Here is a 17,503-nt window from a genome sequence, read left to right as displayed (position 1 = left end):
ACTAGGGAAGCAAAAGGAGGAGACAGAGGGAGCTAAGAGTTGCACTGGTACACCACAGTCCAGTTATTCAAAAGGTCACTGGGAGCAAATGAATCATTAACTCCCCTCTTCTGGTGGCTGGAAATGGAAATGAAGAAGAAAGGTAAGTGGTAATTGAAAGAGCTGCTTGTGATTCAAGAAAAGCTTCCAAATGCAGGTGATTGTTTAGATCTGGAGCTAGAGGATCATTTCTCAGAAAAGCCACCCTGTGCAGTGTTAGATAAAGGTTGAGGTTTATATGTGTGGACAGCCAGAAAGCGCCATATACAGGCAAATAAAGGCCATCACACTAGGGGCAAGGATTTTTCGAGAGCCCTCTATTCTTTCATACCATTGGCAGTTTGGCAGCTTTTCAGATCTAAGAGCCAAAACAGCTCTGATAATTCATTTAACGCCCAGTCTGCCCACCCTTTTAATCCTGAAGTGGTTGGGAACTTTGGCTTGTATACAGAATTGTACTCATCTCATTAAATTCAGGCAAAGTCATCTACTACTATTTAGCACAATTGGGGTTTGTTTTGTTTTTTTTAATTATTGTCAAGTTTGGCTGTCGATCATAAGAATTTGGGCACCTTTGCTCTGATCTAAACTTGGAGTTTTCTCAATAGAGCTAGTGACTACCACAAACCAACAGTTCTAACGCAGTGTCCCTGAACAACTAACTCTCAGTAATTGGCATTCAGTAGAAGCCCATTACCATCTCCCCATATCGTTGCACTGGCTAAACTACTTCCCTACTCCCTAGAAGCACTCAGATACACGTGCCCCATATAAACTCAAGCACAAGAACCAAGACCTCTCCCAAATCTCATGGGGGAGTCTCTTTTAAGCTTTTAGTAGTAGCGTTAGAAAGAAGTGCTGTGTTCTGTTTTGTGAGGTTGTCTGACACTCGAATAAACTAAAGGAGAGTGGAAACAATATGAGGATCTGTTCTACTCTGCAGACTTGGAGCATGACAATATGTGTCTCGTTAATATTCATCTCTTTACTTCAATTATTTCCCAAATTGTTGGCACTATTGTGCTATGCTGTATAAGAAAATAGATGCATAACCTGCTCCATGACAGTTAATCCTATCTGACTGGGTAGGGGTTTGGTGAGGGACACAGAGAGAAGTAGAAAAAGGGAGAAACCACTTAATTTCAAATTTAAATCAAAATCAGAATGACGTAAATCACTACTGTGTTTTTATATGGTTACCTACATAAATATACAACTAGAACAAAATACAACTAGAAGATAATTATAAGCATTACAATTAAACAAAGATAAATATTAATAATTTTCTATTTTGTGGCCTTTTATTTGAAGAATAATTACATATTCTACTTAACCAGCTGGGTGCAACTGTAAGGATAAATTACTCTCAACTCTTACATCAGGTTGGAGAGTTTTAGTCCAATAAATCTTTAATAAGGAAATACATAAAATCTTGTGGGTGAGTATTTTTATTCTTTCTCAGTTTTAGGGCTTAAAACACTGTCGGGGACATTGCAGGCATGTGCTGAATAAATGATTTACACTTATTAGTCTCTACCTGAGGATGAAGAATCTTTACACAAAAGCTGTAGTATATTTAATATTTTCTTATTGAAACACTTATCTTGACAAAAAGCTACATGAACTCTTATAAAAGATTTAAAAGTACATTTGCATTTTATTGGTCACTACAGTATATTTGAAAAAAGAGCAGTACTTATGGGTAGAGAAAGCCCATTTTTCTCTAAGGCTCCGTGCAATACTTGGGATGTGCGTAGGTCCCCGTACCCTTGGTTGCCTTCAGAGATGTCCATAGACCAAAGAAAGGAAACCTCCACCAGTACAGAAGATCACCAAACTGCAAAGAAAATGCTAGACCAGGAGATACTGTTATCTTTCTTTCAGATGCAAAGTGAAGTTTTAGAGCCACTTAAGTAGGATAAGCCTCGGGTCAGCAAACTACTGGAGTAGGCTGCTCCTCCCTTGACTATCAGTGGTTGATAACAAGAACTTCAGAACAGTGCAGACAGAGATATATAAAAGAACTCTGTAAAAGCCATTTCTATATCCGGGTAGATCCATCTTAATCTAAATTTCTCCAAAGTCCAGTCCCTGTTGACCAATTAATTACATATCAATTGACTATTGATATGGAAATTATTGTGACAGAACTACTAGAGCTACCCAATACAGGTGAGACACCCAGCCAAGACATGTAAGAAACCCAATAAGAAATCTTCAAATCTATTCGTTTTATTATTTATCAACAACTTTTAAAGAATAAAATGATTTGCACTGACCAGTCATACACAGTTAATATATAAAGCGAAGTAGAAAATATTGTGTTTATACAGCCTTTTTTATTTTTAGGCCAGCTCATTTTCTTGCCCACCCAATAATTTCTCCTGAACATGGGTCATTTATCCTCCTTGTTTTCTCTAGTAGTTGGCTTTTTTCCTCCCATTGTGCCAATATTTAAATTAATTCAAGATGTTATTTACATCTCATTCATATTCGATGGTTTAATTTCTTTGCTTTCTCTGGCTGATTGCAATTGCAGTGGATAGAATTCAATGTAATATATCCCCAAGGCCACTTTCTCACCAGGTATCATACAACCACAATGATGCAGGAGTGTGAATGATTTCATCGACCTCCTTTAATTAGAAAATCCCTTACTTAGAAAATAACCTCTATAAGGTTACAATTATCAAGGGCAGCTGCTGCTGCTTTGAAGTTTCAGCTTTCTGGAAGGCTTATATAGAAGAGAAACTTTCTTTGATTCTCCTTATCTGGAAAACAGGTCACCTACCTTTCAACTTCGATAAAATTAAACTTCCTTAAAAGGGTATTTATATTTTGATCTGAATTATAATATTTGTATATCTTTCTTATCTTCCAATGGGACCTCAAATTCCTTGAGGGTAAGAACTGTGTTTTAATTCATGTTTTTAAGGATCGCAAGGCAAAAAGAAAAATCACGGGTTTTTGGAGCCATATATATCTGGACTCAAATAGTGGCTTTGTCACTTATTTGCTTAGTGGTCCTAATCAAGTCACTCGTAATTTCTGATCCTCAGTTGTTTCATATAAAATTAAATCGCAACATTTATACTTCAAAGATTTGTGAGAACAAAGAGACAACAGTTAAGAACTTAAGTTTTCAATAAGTTTTAGCTTAAATATTAAATATAAAGTTTCTCTTTTGTTATATTTTATCTTCTACATTGTAGACACTGAAGTATTCTTATCTTTACCTCAGAAGTAATAGCTTGATTTTCAAAACTGAGAAATGGCAATGTGCAAAGACTTTTCAAAAAATTATACCAGGCAGAAAGAGGAGGGGAGGGGGAAGATGCTTTTCTTCTCTGCTCCTTTGTTTGACTACCACCTTTTTTAACACTGCTAGAAATCATTTTTGAAAAAAGTCATAAAAAATACAGACAAGAGGAGAAAACACCCCTAATGCCAGAACAAGCCTATTCTGGCTTCAGCACAGTGACAATTTAATGGACCCTCAGGTTTAATGGATAACTTCAGTACAGTGACAATTTAATGGACCCTCAGGTTCTAGTATTAGGTGAAACGCAGATGGTCAATATTTTCCTCAAAAATCCCTTAGAAGGGCACCATGTCATCTAATTTCAAATTAAGCATTTCTTTGTTGGAGAACATTGTCACTTTGGTTGGGCACTAGGTGAAATGTTTGGCTTTGAGAGGCCATGTCATATAGAAATGAGGATCTTTAAAAGTGCAGCTCATATCCATGTGGTTAGATGTGCTCATTATGACAAGCACGGTGGGAACAGAACATTCATATCACCAGTGTCACACTCGCTTGGGGACATTACATTCATAGAATGCAATCATGGGTGGAGCCACCCAAAGTTTAAATTATTATTTTTCTCCCTACTGCCCATCCTGTTTTGTTTTTTTAAACAGAGCCCATAAAATTGAATTCACGTATATTAGATGTGAATTGGGAACATGGTGCAACCACCGTTGTCATAAATTGAAATCCTAGAATGCCATCATTCAAAATATTACCTTACTTTAAAAATAATAATTTTTTTTATTTCTCATCTACCTTTATTAACTTGATTTATTTCAATGAAAAACCTTCATGTTCCTTCAGAGGTTCCAATATGCTCCCTTATGTCATCCTATTGTCTAAGGAAAAAAATGAATACTATCTAGGAATTCAATAAGATGACATTACTTGTATTATGCTATATCCGCAGGTAGTATAAAAGGAAAATACCCAAAACACTTCAGGACAGGAAAATAATAGGTTTTCTGGCTGAAGAATTATATTGTCAAAGCTTCCAACAGCGTTTCAGATTGCTATAGTTATCGGTTCTTACTTAGCTGATTCTCTTGAGGAAAAAGATCATTGGTAGACCTCATTTTGTTTTAAACAAAATGAAGTTCCTGGGAATACCTGAAAGGAAAGGATTAGGACAAATTGACTTAGTTTTTCCTGAAAAATAAATTATGAGGAATTTTTCATTTATCTTGGAGAGGCAGCTGTGGATAGCGGATGTGAGGGGCCCTGTAGGTGGGAGAAGCAAGGACACGAAATCTAAGTCTGGACAGAGACAGGTGGGGGTTTAGAAACGTATCTCGTTATAAATTCCTTGTACTAGGAAGAGCCAAGGTACTTAGAGCAACACCTACGATTGCATTTTAGATTTATTCTAATCATGTTCCAATTCCAATTTTCCCAAACCTGGCCGAAAATGAACTTATTCAGTTTCAACATTCAAAGTTCTACTTGTTCTATAGACTTTTATATGATTATTCACATGTAAATAAGTTAACTATGAGGTATAAAATGAAAAAAGAATTTAAATAGTTTTAACAAACTCTGAACTATCAATTCCACGCTTCTGAAGCTAAAATTCACATAATGGATACTCTTAATTTTAAAGTCTGTCTCATCTTGTATGTGTTCCTGGAATATTTCTGCTTCTAGATCTTCTCATCTAACAGGACAGGGAAATATATATGTATGTGTGTCCTAATATGTATGTGTGTGTATACACAAACACACGCACACATGCACACACACACACATATCTACGAACACTTCTCTATGCAACTATGTGTATCTATATAAACTAGTCATGAGTGCATACTCATGCCTACAACTCTAATTCATCAGCATATGAATCATTCCGGCCTCCTCCCCTTGCTTACCTAAAAACTCCCACTCAAAGAGTGAGGAACCTGGCACCTACCATCCATAATTCATTTACTTAATTGTTCATTTCCCTGTACACATTTGCAGTGGTATCAGAATTGTTAACCTGTACCCCCTGCGGGAAACAACTGTATCGCCTAGAGGAAATGTATATGTATAGTTCCTTTTGTTTTTGTTCTTACAGACTCTACTTATTCCAAAGTTACTAATGTCTGCCCCCCATTCCCTATAGTAAGGCATGTCACACATTTTTAGTAAATAGATTCTTCTGTCACATTCTGAATTCCATCATAGGATCCTCCAACTTCTTAATTTTTTATTTGCACACATTAAAGTTGACTCTGTGCGCCATAAGTTCTATGAGTTTTGACAAATGCAGTGCCATGTATCCACTATTACAGTACCATAGAGAATATTTTTACCACCCTAAAAAAAAAAATCTATAATGATAGGAATATGTAGAAAGTGTACAAAAGCCAACTGAAAGAGTTCTCTCTCCATTTCCAAAGCTAGGACACTCTGAACAACTAATAAAGTAGTACTAGATTATTACTCAAAGTATAAAATATCTTTAAATCCATACTAACATAAATTAAATAAATAAATGAGGGAGTACAAGTCTCCCATGTAGAAGAATTCCAAATAATTTATGTAGATGCTTTACCCACAAAGAAGAATACACATAACTCTCTACCTCTGAAGTATGGGCTGCACATCATCACTTCTTTCCAAAGAGTACAAGTATGGAAAGTGTAGTGGGGAAGAGTAACTTTATCATGGAGAAACCTGACAAACCTTACCTTTGCCCGGTAGTCAAGGTCATTATTAACAGTGATAAGCAATGCTGACAGAATATACCATTGATATGATGTTATGAAATGGCATTTTACCTCTCTGGACTTCCTCCCAGAACCCAGAGCCCCAGTTTAACGATGAGAAAAACGTCAGAAAAATACCAATTGAGGGAAGTCTGAGAAACTCTCACAGCCAAGAGAAGCCTAAGGAAACATGAGAACTAGATGTAATATGGTATCTTGGATGGAATCCTGGGACAGAAAAAGAAAATTAGATAAAAAACTTTTAAAATCTAAATAAAGTATGGACTTTAGTCAGTAATAATGTATCGACATGGTTTATTAATATCAAAATATGTACCATAATAATATATGATGTTAATAACAGGTGAAACAGGGAAAGTGGGGAAATGGCCATATGGGAACTCTCTGTATTATCTTTAAAAATTTTTTTGTAAATCTAAAACTTCTAAAAAGTAAAGTTTAAAAATAATTTAAAGGATGGGGGCAAAAAGTACAGAATCTATATTGACTAAATGTTTGGAATTCATGCTAAAAGGATGTGTGCATCACTTCTTCAGATGTATAGAATTCAAGTCAAGCATAAAATTCCATTTCTTTTTGTTTAACTTATTACGTGAAGTTGCCATGTAACTCTGAGGAAACTAACTGGACATTAAAAAATGATATGCTGAAAATAATTTTAATTTTTCAGAAACAAGTAGTGTCTCTTGAAGGTTAATAGGTTCCCAAGAGCTAACCCCAATGCAAACCTCCCATGTGGCACCTGTGGGCAGGTAAATCTACCACAGTTAGATTAGCAGAAACCCTTTTGGTAGACTAATCTCAAGAATCTGGATGAAACCCAGCTAGCTTACTCGAAATTTTCTTCTCAAGTTCTAGATACCTTTAACTTCACTCTTTATTCTGATTTTTATTATTTTAAATATCAAAAAGAAACAACAGGTTATTATTGGAACTCCTATTCAAGCTCCAATTGCATCGCTTCTTCTCTATCCTTTATCTGCACATATTCTTCAGCAGAATCTCCTATTATAGTGAAGAATAAATTCTGTTGGCTTTTTGGCCATGCCTGAACTACGGGCGTGTTTCATAAAAATACCTTCTAAATTAACCACTCTAAAAGTTAAAGTGAATTGTCTCAATAAATTGTTAGAGTCTGTACCCCTGGCATGAAAGCTAACCAGAATCTTAATTGCTCTAAAGTCCCTCCCAAGAGATTAACCACTGGTACTTAGTAAAAACCAAACCTAAACTCACATAAACACATTTACACTGCAATCAAGCCGACAGCTCACTGAGTCTTCTGTGAGGGCAATTCTTTCATTAAATGTTCATACACACAGGTATTCTGAAGTATTTCAACATAAGAAAAAGGGAGGAAATTCTTAGGTGGAATTTTAATTTTTAATTTAAAATTTTTATAAATGTTGTCTCCAAAATACATTTCATATTTTTCATTTGTTTCATAAATTAGCTGTAGTTTCCTTAAAATGTTTTACTTGTTTGAAATTTATAAGCTAATTATTTGATTTAAACATCAAAATAGAATTTTTAGGGATGCAATCTATGGAATTTATTCACTAAGCTGGTTTATTTGGAGTGAGAATTTTATTTTGGCGAATGAAAACTTTAGAGTTCAGAGCAAAAACTGCCATTTTTTCCTCTTTCAATTACATTTTAGAAATTAAGTTGGTTTGTGAGATGAAAAGGGCAATTTAGATTATACAGAGGTGCACATCAGGCATCATTGTGATGCCCTTATGACATTAGTGTAAATCCAACTCCCTTCATCTCAATCTGTGCACCTCAAAGTCAACCATCTCACTGAGGTTCAAGTAGTTGGGAAATTTTTCAATAATTTTTTTCCCAAAGTTTTCACATTTCCTACAGATCTACGATGATATTGATGATGACAATCATTAAAAGTCTGCAAACCTAATACAAACTAGCTTCCATTAATTGCTTTTATAAACTATTGAGATAAAAGTAGAACCACATTTCCCCAGTTCCAAAAAACATGGAAAACCCAGTAAGTCAGAGGTGACTGCGGCAGAGCAGAAGTCTCTTAAGAAACTGTGTCCATAGTTCCCTGAGAACCATCTGGGGCACTCCAGACCAATTAAATCAGACTTCTCTAGGAAGGAGTACACCCAGGCTTCAGTATCGTTAAAACTCCAAGGTAATTCCACTGAAATCAAAACTTGGCAGTGTTTAGAACCACAGGATAACTAAATGCTTAGATTAGCAACCCTTGACCTTAATTTTCATTTTGCTTTTTTTTTTTTTAATTTTGGTGAGCAAACATGAAGCAGAACATTAGATCCATCACTGCGTCCTAGACTCAGGAATTATAATTTAACATAGTTTTTTGGTTTTGTTTCTTTAATCAGAAGAAAAGATGAGAATATGATAGAATATAGACTTCTAGTAAGGCTTTGGTTTCATATTTCCTAGTCTAGAGTAAAAATTAAACTAAAAATCCCAAATTCTTTTTTTTAATCTATGGGATAAAAGTCTGCCAATAAATACTCCAATTGTCTAATTTAATGAAAAATGCTTGACTAGCATTCCACAAGGAGAATTTTATCCAAATAATGAAGCCACAAATATAAAAGGCAGGACATTCATGATAAGAGAACCAAATTGAGCTTATAACACTCAGAAGAATTCCAGTAAGTCAGCAATTTCTTCTACCAAAAACAATTTTTAAAACCTCAACAACTGCAATAAGAAAATTTCACTGAAATGAACAAAGGAAATAAAATTGAGTCAGAATTTTTATAAATAACTTTGTATTCCCAGTGGTCTTCCTGGGATATGTTTCTATCCCCAGCTTCTTTATTTCAAGACCAAGTCACTAGTAAACTTCGGTTTGTGGTGGAGAGATGACACCCACTCACCCCACCCCCCCAAAAAAAAACTGAAAAGAAAAAGGGAATCCACAGAGGCTTCTGTAGCCTGGGGCATAGAGAGAGATCTGCCAAAAAGTAGGCTTTAAAACTTGTTTTTCAGAGGGTTACATAAGAGCTCTGCTAAGGTTTCCTCTCCCTTTTTATTTTCTTTCACGTTTCATGGCACATTCTTGAAATCTCATCATAGATACACATGTCCTATCAAATAATAGCCAATAGAGAGCCAGCTTCCACTAACGTGGGTCTTAGATCTTCAGATTCCACCCTTAAGATCTTGCTAAGAACCATCACAAAACTTTATTTTCATAAACTACTTTAAAACACTGTTTTCTAAGATTTTATAGCTTAATAGCATTAATTCCATTTCCAAACTTTCAGTTTACATAAGAAGAAAAGAAAGATTAACCTAATTAATCTTACTTATTTGGTGTTTTACCAAACTAGCAATATTGACTGCCTGGACCTCTCTCAGATGGATCCACAGATGGAGGGCTGGGAACAAGAGCTTGTACCAAATCCAACATTCTGTTCTACAGTGGCTGCTCCTTTGGGTCTTCCGATCATTTCCTTGCAGTTTCCCTTTGCTGATGTTTTCCTAAGCTTCCTGTGTGGGGTCTTCGTTTCTCCTTCTTGGTCTTGTCTGTAGTCGCAGAAGGTCCATGTCGTCTAGGCTGAGCAGTCTGAAGCCCTTCACTTCCTACTGTTTGTTGCTGTTTCTGTTTCCTTCTCTTCCTGATTGGTCTGGATGGGTTTTAGGGTATCCAATCAGGTTTTCTTCCTTATTCCTCCTTGGTCCATCTGTTTCCCATGTGCCCACCCTCCAAGTCCCAACACCCATGAAGATGCTTTCTTTTTCTCATATCATAAATAAGTAACAAACAGTAATAGCAATGAAGTGACTCAAAGAGTTAAAGAATAATTGAGATTTGAGCCTCTGCATGTACTGACAACCAGGCAGCTCTATAAAATCAAATAATACATATTATTTTTTAAAAAGGGTTTTTTCTCTGGCCAATAAATATAGTTGTGAGGAGACTCTATGATAGTTTCCTTTTCTTCTTAGAAAAGTAATCCATATTTTTTGTAGAAAAAATGTACAGAATCAAATTAAGCTACCTTCTGAAATGGAGCTTCCTTATGGTATATAATGTTAAATGAATAAAACAGGACATAAAATTCTATCGTTTGCATGATCATAACAATGTAAATAATAGATCCATGGGAAAAATACTAGTAGGAAATATACCAAAATTTAATGGTAGCTGCTTTGGAGTGGAAAAATTATAGGGATGTTTTTCTTTTTTTCTAATCATTCTAAAATTTCTAATTTTTCAACTGTGAGCATTTATTACTTCTATAATTTAAAAAGATTAACTTTTTCCCAAAAATCTTAACATGATATTATGTTTAAAATCTTTTCTGGCATTTGTGCCAAGTTCACTCTGCCAGCCAGACCTGCAACAGCAGACACAGCGCTGCTTCATGCCCAGAGCTTCAAGGTACTGGGACTTTCTAAGCAAGAAGGATGATGCCGGCCAATGCCATCACCACCTCCCCAAGTGTCTCTCCCTACCTCCTCACCACCCTCCCTCATGAGGAAAATTAAAACATGCTCACATACTTCTTGTTTTAATAAGTCAGTTTCACCTAATCCTTCTTTTCTCATCCAAAGAGTCATACTAACACACAGCTTTATCCAAGTAACTTTCAAATAATCTTCAGTTCAGTGCAGCCATCGTTGATAAATTACTGCAGGAAAATCAGCTTCAGTAATGAGTGTCGCTAAATCTAGGTTGTCACATACAACCTCACTCACACTCTTGAATATCACTTGCTGAGAGAGCAGGCACGTCACCTTACAGGTGCTTCTGTAACACACCTGAGATGCTGGCACTCGTTTCACAGTCCTCAAGCATGAATTTAATTTTTAATTGGAAATCTGACTTTCTAACCAGGCACATGGTTTTATTTTTTCTGATTCAACCTTTTAAAAGTAGAGTTGCAAGAGAGCAGCTAATGAAACCCTTTACGGCTTTGCTGATGGGTGACAGTTTAGGCATCTTTGCTTGCAGCTGGGATTCTGAAGGGCAGCCAAAGCTCAGCCACTGTATTCTCACAGGTTGTCCACATGTTCCTGCTAGGTGTCCACTCTCCTTCTTTTTGGCACAGCAGTTGCTGCTGCCCACTACTGAGCTTCTATTTCTTAATCATATTTAGTCCCCTATATTTCTATAGAGGCGAAATGGACCCTTGAGCCAGATGGACTCTTTCTTCCTTGATCATTTCTGTATTGATCCATTTTAACTCCTTTCTCTTTTTCCATTTCCTCCAAATGCTTTACTCCCTCCCCGAGTCTACCTGCCTAGAATGTGAAGGAACCACATACTGAGGAGCCCCACTCTCCACTGCGACAGAAAAAAAAACTGGATCCCAGCCCTTCAACTGATATTCTCCTCTTTGAGTAAAGCACCAGGCACTTACAGCATCCACAGAGAGCAGAGCCCTTACTGCTGGACTCACCAGAAATGTAATGCTACTGTCACTACTGAGGTGGCTAGGGGCACTGGTTTGGAAGAGCTTACTGTTATCCACCTCGGACAGTATCCCTCCAATCAACATTTTCGGTATATAAACTAATAATGGCCAGTCTGATTCTTGATGCTCTGATGGGTCAACAACAATGGAAAGGAGACTTCCAGTGCAATAAATTGAATAAAGTTAAAACATCAGTTCTTCAGTGGTCACACATCGCATATTCTATAAACATGTGCAGCTATTGACTACTGCATTAATTAGTGCAGATATAGAATATGTCCATTATCACGGAAACTTGTACTGAAACGGCACTGATGTAGCTAGCTTATGAGATCACGCTAAACTCACATCACACCAGTTTGAATAATACAAGTCAGCAAAGACATGTACCTCAACCTACATGTGTCAGCATTTCCGTGTCGACTGAGCAGAATATAAGCACCTATAAAATACGTGTGGAAGTGGCCTTGGGAAAAAGCCATTCCCAGTTCCAGACTCCAGTTTACCATCCGACTATTGCTCACTGCTTGCTGCCCCCTTTTCTGTCTCAGAAGGTTCTTTTAAAATCTATTCTCATTTTCTCTGCATGAAGTCAGATGACTTTCTTAATCCAAATAGTTTAAATAAACAAAAAAGCAAATGTTAGCACAAGGAAGAATCATTCCTGGCCCTTTCATAAGTCACTGGATTAACGTCATGCCCGTTTGTCTCTGTCAAACCCTTCATTATAATCCTCCCTGGACACAATGATGTTGCTGACGGAACACTCGAGTTAGGTCAGGCCGCTACAATTTCCTTTACACGTCTTCTCTTCGCCCAGCTAGTGCACCAGGTTGAGAATGGGGTGAGTTTTTAAAGCCTAAAATTAAAATAATTCTGCTATCTCCTACTTTTAACAGCCAACACTCCTCCCCCACCGGCAATTTGTCTTGGTAAACATTCTTCAAAGCTAACATTCCCAGGAACATGATGCAATTTGTAGCTGAGACTTCCTGCTGTATGCATGAGCAACAGCTATGCTCCTGGCTTCAGTGGCCCACAACAATCATCTACACAGGGAAGCTGGCTTTCATATCTCCTTCCTCTTCTCCCTTCTGGAAGAAAATTATTCCTCTTACCTTTTATAGCAGAAATATTAAACGTATGCTTATTGCTGGGTACAGTCTAAGTTTCTGTTCCAATTTCAGTAGTCTCTCACGCAAGGAGATGCAGCAAATCACCTCTGGCTGGTGGCCAAGCTACCAGCAGCACAGCCGACCGACGCTGAGGGGTACTTCCCCGTCGCCCGGCTTCACTCTTCATGATTCCCTAACTGTTGTAACTGCTTTGCTGCATGCCTGTCAAACGTGCCGACAGCACCCACTGGCCTCCAGTGAGCCCCCTCACCACGAGGCTCCGCAGGCCTACCCACAGTTGTTGTTAAACTCACCTTGGGTGTTTTCTTGGTTTTCCCTGATTTCACAACAGCCTGGGCACTTCACCGCCACCACCAATACCACCACTCCCACCACCTCACCCTCTGCAACTCCTAAAACTGCTTCTCCCTTTTGTTTTCTAGGTATGTGAGCTGTCTCAGCTTTGCCGAGCCTGAAGAAACCAACTAGGAAAGTTCATGCTTATCTGCTGTCCACTTATCAGCCCCAGAGGCCTTCACAGACCATGCAGGTACCCAGACGAGGCATCTGCTGATAGCTCAGCCTACATATATCCTCCAATCCTGCAACAGCTTCATCAGGCTCTAACTCAAACGAGGACTCTGGAGCCCAATTTAGCCCTGGAGAATTATGAACTATCTGAGGAAGAGACCTGGGGAGGTGCCCTCAGTGAGCTGTGCCCTGGAATGCGCCCGAGCAGATGAGAATTTCCAAGTCCACGGGAGGACTACCTTCTCCTTGCCAAGGGAGCTCTTGGTGCCTTGGGAAGGACACTCACGTCACACAAGCATCTGGTCTTTTCCTGAGACCAGGGACAAGATCACACAGGATCAGCTCCAAGGGGACCCCACTGGGTATCAAAATGCTATGGTGGTAAGCTTAGGGATTCCTGGGCCAGGCAGAAGGAAGCTCTGAGTCTCCACTCCACCACTCGCTCTCCGCCACTGGACTGTTGCTTCACCCCAAAACTGAAGCTGGTAGTGCCTACTTCGTTGGAATAACAAAGAACATGTGACAAGTCCCAAGTCAGAGTAAAACTGCTCAGGAAAAGCTTTCGTTGTTTTGCTTTGATTTGTTTTGCTTTTTAGATGGTCAGTGGAGACTCAACTCCTGAAGTCAGTATTATAACTGATGCAGCAAAGAAAATTTATCTGGGTGGGTTTCAAGCGATAGACAAGGTTCCCAGGAAGAAAGATTTTATTTTAAACTATTTTTTTTCTTGTCTTCTGTATACCTGGGACTGTGATACCCCTATGAGTGCAAGGAAAAGCAATATTTTGGAACATACCCAAATCTAGGCTGTCCTGGTCTTCATGTTCATTCAGTTGAACCACCAGGCTTTTTGTATACTGGAAAAGATAAAGTCAGGTGGTTTTAAAAAACAAACAAACAAATTACTATGTGCCACACTAACGCTTCCTTATTTTAGTAAACTAGAAAAACAACCTCGGCCGGTAAAGACACGTTACATACATCACCATACATAAACAGAAAACTAGTCTTGTCTTTAATCAGTATTATTTAAGAGCTAAAAATGAGGGAAGGATTTGTCCCAAGCTGAAACATGTCTGTAAGCTATCCGTACATTATTCTCAGAGAACCTCTCCCAGGTTAACTCTAGTAATCGCATTGTTGGCAAACAGCTATCACTATCAACCTTCAAAAAAAATTGTTTTGGAAAATGTATTAAGTCATCTTGCATACATAGCTACAACCCAGAAAGATAGCTAGGTATGGTCACAAAGAGTAGAGATGGAAATTTCAATAAAAGAAACAACGTTTCAGGTTATTCTGAATGTGACTTAGGGCACATCCCTGGGTTTTTCTGGTCTTTTAAAAGAACTGGATTACCACTAGATCTTCACTTCTACTCCAACTCAGGAGAGAAGTGCAGAGAACAAAGAGGGGCAGGGAATCATTACCTTCACATCCTCCTGCTCAGGCGGTGATCTGCTGGACACGAAATTCTTAATCTCTGTAAGAGGAATAATTCTCATCAGGATCTGCTGATAGAAATTTTTATTAAGATTTAAAAAAAAAAAGGAGGAGGAAGAGGGAAAAAAAAAAAACAAACTAGATGACAAGTATAAATGAATTGCCAAGGAGCCGTCTGCGTGAAGCCAGGTTTTTGGATGAAGCTCCTTAAAAACCGACTCTTAGCAGAACAGAGTATCTCATAACCTGACTGCTCACGCTCCAGTATTATTTGTGTGGACCAAGATGTAAACAAGCCCAGGAGCTCTCACAGGAAATCCTGATAGGAGAAAAAAACGATTAACTAAATAAATGCCCTTGATTCAGAAGGCAGGCTCTGCAAAACAGCACATGACTTGTGCCTACCTGAAGAAATCCCACATGTCTATTTCCTCAAATACCACAGATTTCATATGCTTCAAAAAAGCATAATTCATTCTAGACGAGGTTCGGCCTTTCCTCGGGCATTGGTCAAAGGTGAGAATAACAGCGCAGCCCTTGGGCTCCAACCTCAGACAGTGGCAGGCTGAGCACTGACGGCCCCAGGTATGCCGGGTGCCCTCTTTCTGCATCAAGGCTTTCCTGGAAGCATCGCTGGTCAGGATGTTCTGGGATGAACAGGAAGGTTCACTTAAGGGGTATTTTTCTCTGTGCCTTGACTGATTGGTTCTCTTCCCAAACACTCAATTGCTGGTAAACAAGGGCCACTGTAGTTGAAATAACCACCAAAAGCAGGTTTGGATCCAGAGAAAATAAAAGTGTTGGACATTCCTAGCAAGAACAGACAGTGAAGAATATTTGCCCTAAATCTGTATTAATAGACAACATTGTGGGCCCCAAGGCCCTGCCCTGGACCCCTCCCCTCCACTGCCCCCATGGCCCTGCTTGATGCCAGTTCTGGCAAAACAACCTCTCGGTTCTCCCGGCAGGTACATTAGCTATACATTCCCTACTCCACATTGCCACTCCTATTAATTTAAGTCACCAGAGACCTCAAACCTCCAAGTGGATTTATTTTCACTGCCTGGCAACAGTGTCAGGAGTTTTCATCCATGTTTCTGTTTAGAAATAGTATAAGGTATTGGTTTACACCTTAAGGCAAGGATGGAGCAGAAAAGTCAACTTTCTCACTGGCATGTGTTTTTAAAAATCTATATAACTATAGTCTTGAATTTGCCTAATATCAAACAATAAGATATTTATACTCTACGGTAATATTGTTCTTGAATTCAAAGTGTGTATTTAGCTCTACAGTGAAAAATAAAAAGGTAACAGTCTCAATGTCAACCGACCTCAACAAGGAATAAGGACAAGGTGATAGCTAACATCCAGCCTGGGCAGCTTTTGTTCCGCGGGTCCCTGCCTACCTTTAGATGTACGCCCCATATACAACCTCCAGGTGGCAGCAGAGTAATGTCTGCAACACAGTCAGCAACATGAATATCCAAATGGGCCAACTTCGCCCTTCAAAAGCCTGCTGTTTAAGTGCCAAAGTCCAAAACGCTAAGTTAAGATAAAGCTTTTCACCCCACTTCACAGATGCTGAAAGTTTATGTGAAGTAACTACTATGTTGTTTACCATATTATAGGAACATAGTAGGGGGTTTGTTTTGAAACATGTATAACTCCAAACCCTAAACATTGGTAAGTGGGGAAGATATCACCAAGGTATTAAAAAAGAAGGGATGGTAACCAGAACCAGTTTCAACAGACACATCTACAAAGGCATCAAGAGACATATACATTTTTATTCTGTCCATTAGAGGATATTCCCTTAAAGCCATTTCAGACCATATGCTCTTAAATTATGATGATTCTACCTTTCTAAAGAACTCTGAACCTACAGTAGCGATTCAGAAGAATCGTACACATTTTATTCAAGATTGCTAATAAGGAAGGCTATATCATCTGGTAATCCAGCTTGCAATAACAAAGAATGTGTTCACTCACCCTTGGCAGTATGGCTTCCCGTGTCTTTCAAAAATCTAGTCTTTTTTCTTTGCCAGCCTACATTTTTCCTTACAGTCTAATGTAATTTTGTTTTCAAACTGTATTAAAATAAACAAATCTTCATTAAATCTGTACTTCATCATTTAAAAGATAACTTTCAAATTTATCAAATCTTTATCTTAAAATCATTAAAGATATTTGTGGCAGTGTATAAATTCAGGATAATAATATATCTTTAATTAATCTAGGTCTATACAGTAAACTTTTTAAAGAATTTGGTACTCATTCTACTGGTGTTTAATTAAATTGCTCCAGGAGAGTTTCTGCTAAATGACTGGGATCCTTTTACATTCACTCACTACACCACCGACTGCACAGTGCAATCAAACCACTCATTGCTATAGAAACCTTCAGCAGATAATGATATCAGTAACTCCAAGCTATTCTGTTTTAAAGGCCTATTAATCTTGCCTTCGAGGCCCACCCAGAAGTAAGGATTACACCCTCTAAATCAGACTTACCAACTTCATAAACATATTTGTTACCGCCAAGCTATAATGGAACAAGCAATAATCTCTAATCTTCACGATCGCCAGTGACACTGTACCAGCAAACAAGGTTTCCAAAAAGGGTTAAGTAGCTGTAAGATTAATACCAGCGTCTCGTTAAGAAACAGATTAGCCTAACAGATCTTAACTCTGGGCACAAGCCTACCATCTCCTTTTGAAAAATGAGACCACAGAGGCTAGACTTAAGAAAACAAAAAGCTTATATCAAAAAATATAAGATGCTCAGTATTTTCCTTTACATTTGCTGTGTAATCCGACTTCTCCCCTAGGAAGGAGGAAAAAAGAATCATGATGAGAGGCAGCCAGATGACTACTGCTGTTTCATCCCCACCCTCAGGTTCAACTATCCACAGTCACCGGGTTAGATCTG

The 17,503-nt window shown here is 38.2% G+C and overlaps 1 protein-coding gene and 1 long non-coding RNA gene across 9 annotated transcripts in view; one reads left to right on the top strand and one right to left on the bottom strand.

Moving 5' to 3' along the window:
• ARHGEF28 (Rho guanine nucleotide exchange factor 28) overlaps positions 1 to 17,503 on the bottom strand; it is a 258,757-nt gene that overhangs the window by 111,559 nt on the left and 129,695 nt on the right. For all 8 annotated transcript variants that reach the window (XM_039857455.1, XM_039857458.1, XM_039857462.1 and 5 more), the window contains 2 exons: positions 14,563 to 14,615; positions 13,929 to 13,989 (listed from right to left, as the gene is read on the bottom strand). In XM_039857455.1, the coding sequence (XP_039713389.1) occupies positions 13,929 to 13,989; positions 14,563 to 14,615 (114 nt within the window). The remainder of the gene's footprint in view (positions 1 to 13,928; positions 13,990 to 14,562; positions 14,616 to 17,503) is intronic.
• LOC120598576 (uncharacterized) lies at positions 16 to 16,692 on the top strand. Its single transcript, XR_005651617.1, has 2 exons — positions 16 to 142; positions 13,045 to 16,692. It is a non-coding gene; the product is annotated as an uncharacterized LOC120598576 (long non-coding RNA).

This window comes from Pteropus medius, unplaced genomic scaffold (genome assembly GCF_902729225.1).
Source record: "Pteropus medius unplaced genomic scaffold, Ma_sr-lr_union100, whole genome shotgun sequence".
In the NCBI taxonomy this organism is placed as follows: domain Eukaryota; kingdom Metazoa; phylum Chordata; class Mammalia; order Chiroptera; family Pteropodidae; genus Pteropus; species Pteropus medius.
This window is presented reverse-complemented; position numbering and strand designations above follow the sequence as displayed.